Genomic DNA, 6,000 nt, shown 5'->3' with positions numbered 1-6,000 from the left:
ATATTCAATCAGGGAAGCTATAAGTGCATGCTGCATTTGAAATCGTTCTTTTTGCAGTGAGCTAAACATATTACACCAATATGCAATCACTTGGTTTCTATCGGGACTTTTCTAAATTCCTTTCAACTTGACACACTAAAATGTATACAATTCCTAAGAGTTGTAAGCATGTGAAAGTAATGGAGAGATATTAGTCAATAAAATCAAAATACTGTCTCATATTTGCAGTCAAAATTCTTAATGTAGGGCATATGAACTCTACTGTGTAGGAAAAATGAAAGTGTAAATTTTCATAGCTTCTACCTTATATGACTGCAGTCAGAATGAACAGAATAAAGAAACTTTTATTTATTTATTTATTTATTTATTTATTTATTTATTTTACTATTTTACATAGTGCCTCACAAGCACATACAGCAACAGTGTAACTATTATGGTCATTTGAAATAGTTTGGAAAACTCATAAAAGGTTAGACAGTTTCCTCAGACTATCTTCAGAAATACGTTTAGATTATAGTGTTTGAAAAGTATAGGTTCCTGTCAGTGATATATAATAGATTTCTGCATTGCTCTTTAAGGTGACATTTCTGAAGTGTAATGGCTATTTCCTCTCTATGTAAACTAATGTAAACAAATGCAGAGTTTGCAATGATTTGAGAAAACTGAGAATAAATGAACAAATTCCCCTTTTGAGACCTATAACCAGTCACTGAATACTGGAGTGGATTTCAAATAGTAGGTTTTAAAAAATGCACACACACACACATTGTGTGTGTGTGTGTGTGTATGTACATTTCTCACATATTTTCTTAAATACAGAGAGAATAACTGTGTGTTTAAGATAGTTGCTCAGATAAATCTTTGCAGAAAGTGTAGAAATAGATTGGATGGTTCCTTGGAAATCTTTTTTTCAGTCATATGGTTACAGAATATGTTTATTGAATATTGAATAATTGAATATATCATAATAAATACAGTTACTGCACATAATAGGCATAAATGGCCTCAGTGAGCATGGCGATTTTTCCATTTCCTCAACAGTAAGGAGACTCTAAGCTTTCTTCAGACTTTTATCAATATGAGCATGACTACTTTGTGTTTCTAGCTTATTCCATCCACGTTCCCTAAAAATCCTCTCAATACCTCTACTTTGAAGGAGGTGGGCTAATACCCAAGTCTCTTGAAGAAATTTATTTATCATTATTCTCATGAGAATACACCAGATTCAGGCTACAAAGCCTCCTAGGCATGCTCTGGCCATCTATCAGTATGATGTAAAAACAGAGACCTATGCCTGGGAAAAGGGGGAACAGGAAACAGCTTAGAACCTGGAGGCAGTATATCTTGCCTTCTCCAAGTGAAGATTGTTGAACTCATGTCTCCAATATACCAGGGCAAGAACATAGCTCAAATTAGAGAGAGACCATGATTAAAACAAGTACTTTGCATATTTTGAAAGTTCTCAAGTCACACAATAAAGAAAAAACATTGATTAACCTTTACAGATGACATTGAAAATTAATATATATCTTATCTAAACTATGTTATAAAATCTTTAATGCAGCCCCAAATTCCTGAACAGAAAAAAAGTATATTGCATCCAGTAAACATAGTTATCAGTTGAGTATATATACTGGAGTAAGAAAAAGTCCACTCTAATATTTCAACAACAAATGCTTCCAGGTCATTGAACTCTTCAGAAGTTTAGTTTTTATAGATGATTCCAAATACAAAAATTCTGGCCACACTGTGTATTCCTAATTTCAGCGTGAGCCCATAATAATTTTTTTTCATGCAGTGTTGGCTATTGGTAGCAGGCCATCATTTTAGTAGAACATGCAATGGAAACCTATCTGTACATATATGGTGCTTGCTAGATCAGGAGTTAGACCTGTTCCAGTGTTCCTGAGCAGATTCACTGCTTCAAAAGCTTTATCAAACTGCAGAAGAATATGCTTTTTAAGAGTCTCAAAGCCATGGAATCCAGGGTTTTTCTTTTTTGTGTGTGTCCAGGCAATAAAAAACAAATATCCTGACAGGCTTTTGTCAGTAACACTGGCTTCAGGGATTTGTCTGAGACTGGACGTCGGTACTTAGATATCATCAGTAAAGACAGGAAGGGAAGTTACTAATATATCATGTCATAAGATGCTATTTCAGGTTGCAAACTCCATCTACAATCCTAAGTTCTAACTGGAAAAGAGCTCAGTATTGCAAAGCAGTTTGTTTTAACTGATACACATTTGAAGATTACAAAAAGATCTTTCCCAAATCTTAGTTACAGACATATCTGCTACTAGAAAATTCCATTTCCTCTGGACACCAAGCTACATTAAATAAATCTAAAAAATGTGTTCACTAAGCAGACACATGTTTTCTCAACAGCTGATATCCTTGGTTATATATACTCTCAGTCCAAGCACTAATCTCTATAAATAAGTGAAACTATATTAAATTAGTAGGTTGACATCACATAATATTCCAACAATGCAACAGTACATTCTAAATATCTAATCATGTTGTGTGAAATGTAATTATCTATAAGAAGATATATATGTATATATTTATAAAAATAGGTAATATCCCTAAAATATTTTGCTGAGTTATAGTTCTTCCTGCTTGGAAGTTTAACCACACTATCATGATTTATGTACGGAATGTCTATTCAGGGAAAGATAATTAGAGAATATGCCTTACCTACCATTTGACTAAATGTAGGAATATATATTCAAAACTGGCTCTCAAAAGTGGTACAAATATATAGGAAGAGATACTTGCATGGGTGATGAGCAAGAAAACACAGATGCTATTGACTGGTTACTTTTGAAAAGAGGGCTGTACTTGTAAATAAAATACATATGACCAGAAACACTCATATGGATGAATACATCATATTTTCCCTCCCACTCTCCAGTTTTCATTCTTTTTTTTTTTTTTGGCAGCAGTTATTCACTGTTTCAAGGATTATTGCATGACATTGACACAGAAACTGTACTATATGTTCTTACAGAACATTGGAAGAGAAGCAATCCCTTCCTCCCGTCATTGGGACCCATGTTCTGGGCTTGTGCTTTTTTGGAGGAGTCTTTGATCCTCAGCAGGTCTCAGAGGCTTGTCTCCCGAAGGAACATCGTGCCAATATTGTAGGAAATCTTTTTTATTCTTGATGAAGACAGAGAAGGCTTTGGCGGCTTTGGACCAGTCCTTACCTCCAGGAAATAGCAGACCCCAGGGATTTCTTTTGGAAAATTGTCTGGAAGTTCTTCACGGGAACGAGGAATGAATGTGAAACTGTCCTCTCGTTTTAATAATCTAAAAAAAAATGTAAATAATGTGAATGAAACAATAGGAGAAATTAGACTAAATGAAAATAAATTCTAAGTTTAGAAAGCTATTCTCCAACTATACCAAAGCTAACACCTTTGATGTGACTGACACAGGACTCAAATAATAGGAAGTGTTATGACATAGGACAGATTACCCCATGTTATAACAATAGTGTAAAAGCCTACTTATGGCATTTAAAATATTTCTTCAAGTCTGATTTTTTTCTAAAAAGCAGTCTCTGAGAAATATTTGTTCAAACTTGATTTTTCCTAAATAAAAGCCTATTAAAGTCAAAACATGGAGCTTTGTTTCAAATTATAGGACCTAGTTTTTCTGTTTTAAAAACCTGCCTAAACTCTGGGATTTTATTTTTATATTTTTCAGACTCTCAATAAAATTTGAGTATGTGTATTGTGTGTCTGACACATGAATCTATTATTTAGTATTGGCAAATTAATGATTTCAAGTTTCTGTGATATTTGGTAACTGATTTCTAACAAGACATGTTTTCCAATAAAATCTTGGTCAATGCTTTCCAGTCATACCCAGATACTTATTTTCAGAATAGGAACATTGCAGGAAATTTATTCTTTAAACCTGTTGAATTCCATGAAAAGTTTTGTTTGATAACCATATCTGAAGAGACCATCCAGCAGTTCAATTTAATTCAACAATTCTTTATGAATGACTTGATATTGTTCAAGTATCTCCCCCACCCTGCTCTTGTGAACACAGTCTAAGTACTTCACAATTTTGTAAATAGAAATAAAAATGGAAAATTAAATAAGAACGAAAAGAAAGCCCTCCACAAATAGTAAAAATTAGAGTGTATTGAAACAGAATAGATGTTGTAAGAAAACTTGATACAAAAAGAAATGAAAGAAACCCTAGAAGTGGAAAATATAAAAAGTGAGAGAACCATAAAAAATTTTGTAGATGAGAGGTTATTTTAAGGAGTGAAAAAACTAGTGCAGTGAATAGGTATGATAGATCTGAGGGTCAGAAACAAGGTTGTAAGCTGGACAAATGTGTTTCAGGCCATTAGATGGACAGCATTACAGCGTATGGTGGTTATGATTATAGATCAGGACATATTTTTTAAATCACAAACAATTTAGATTTTATCTGAGATATACAATGGAGGTAAAGTCATCATCTTTTTCATAAAGGCTACACTTTATAATCAGGTTAGTGAAACTACAGCTCCATAATATCATGTAGGAGATAAGAGGGAAAGGAATCATTTTCAAATGTCCCTATTAGGTAAAATTATTATCTGAAAGTGACAGTTAACAATAGTGATAATTATTACATTGTGAGGAGCCTATGGTTACTGCCATGATCCATAGTTGTAGCATTTTGCTGTAAAAGGATAAAAGAAAACTTTGAATATGCCTTAAAATATAATGCCATTCATTTGGGATGTGAGGCTCATTCTAAGTTTTTAAAATTCTATAAATAGCCTGTATTTATTTGGTTCATAGATATAATAAAAGCAAGGATGAGCATATTCCATTCTGCTAAGTTTGTGGACTATGCAAGACAGTTCAGAAGTAGTGATTTGTTCAAGGAAGCAACAGGGGCAGTGCGGCCTGCTAACTATTAGTAAAGCTGAGCTGGATTAAAGCTAGCAAGACTATATAAAGCTAGCAAGACTAACTTGTAAGTAATACAATTCTCTACCACAAAAGACTAAAACTGAGGTATAGTGGTGTCATTAATGACAACCAGAATGCTGCTTACTTCTTTGCATTGGAACAGATGTTCACTTATTTACAAGTAATATCTAATCAATTACTTAATAAATAACATACTTTAAAAACTCCTAACTAGTTTAGGAGTAATTGTCTAGTTTAGCATGAATCCCAAAATAATTTTCCTAAATTCAAGTGGAGCAGACATTGTTCTGTGGTATATCACTCAGGGACATCAATCAGTTTATACTGGTATTATGCTTGCAGCAAAGACAGGCTTTGAACATAGGAAAATGGGGATACTATGAATAAGCTAATAGAATTAATAGAAAGAAATAGTCATAGGAATAAAGAGGCAATACCTGCAAATATATGATGCAAGGTATCTGACATCAAATAAAATATAAATATGTAGGATTAAGAAAAAGAAAAGAGACCCTTGGACCCATCACTAGGACACAGCCAGTCCCCAGGAACCCTCACCCAACTCTGTCCCAGTTGCAGGCCAGCAGACAGGGCTCCTGCAAGAAGCCCCACCCCCTACAAAGACCCCCCTCTGGACCCTGCAATCTACATGCCCTGCCCCATACACATTTGCCTGAGACACCAGCCACTTCCTGAGTCACGGAAAGCAAACCACCAGCCCTCATTAGACAAAGAGCTTTCATTGGAACAGGAGTATTCTACTGAGACAGGGAATCTGCACCCCTTATTAGACCAAGGTTGGCTTTCTGAGAAGTAGAATCTGCCACCTCTCATTGGACCAAGAGAGGCTTCATGAAACAGACTCTGTCAGCTCTGACGGGACCAAGAACCCTGATAAGACCAAGATTGGCTCTGTGAGTCACAGAATCAACTAGCTTCGGTTGAACCAAGAGCAACTCCCTGAGACACAGACTCTGCCTGTTCCAATTAGATCAAGAGCTAAGAATGGACCCAGAGGAGCCCCCTGAGACACAGGCACAAAAAGCACAGAGTG

At 35.0% G+C, this 6,000-nt stretch overlaps 1 protein-coding gene across 1 annotated transcript in view; it reads right to left on the bottom strand.

Annotated features, from left to right (window-relative positions):
* Positions 1-2,888: 2,888 nt before the first annotated feature.
* The window catches only part of Gucy1a2 (guanylate cyclase 1 soluble subunit alpha 2), a 330,592-nt gene continuing 327,480 nt past the window's right edge, over positions 2,889-6,000 (bottom strand). Inside the window, exon 8 of the mRNA XM_006992012.4 lies at positions 2,889-3,312. Within this exon, the coding sequence (XP_006992074.1) occupies positions 3,105-3,312 (208 nt within the window). The 3' untranslated portion in view covers positions 2,889-3,104. The remainder of the gene's footprint in view (positions 3,313-6,000) is intronic.

The sequence above is a fragment of the Peromyscus maniculatus genome, chromosome 7 (assembly GCF_049852395.1).
Source record: "Peromyscus maniculatus bairdii isolate BWxNUB_F1_BW_parent chromosome 7, HU_Pman_BW_mat_3.1, whole genome shotgun sequence".
Classification (NCBI taxonomy): Eukaryota; Metazoa; Chordata; class Mammalia; order Rodentia; family Cricetidae; genus Peromyscus; species Peromyscus maniculatus.
Note: the sequence above shows the minus strand (reverse complement) of the source record. Positions and strands in the feature narration are given on the sequence as shown.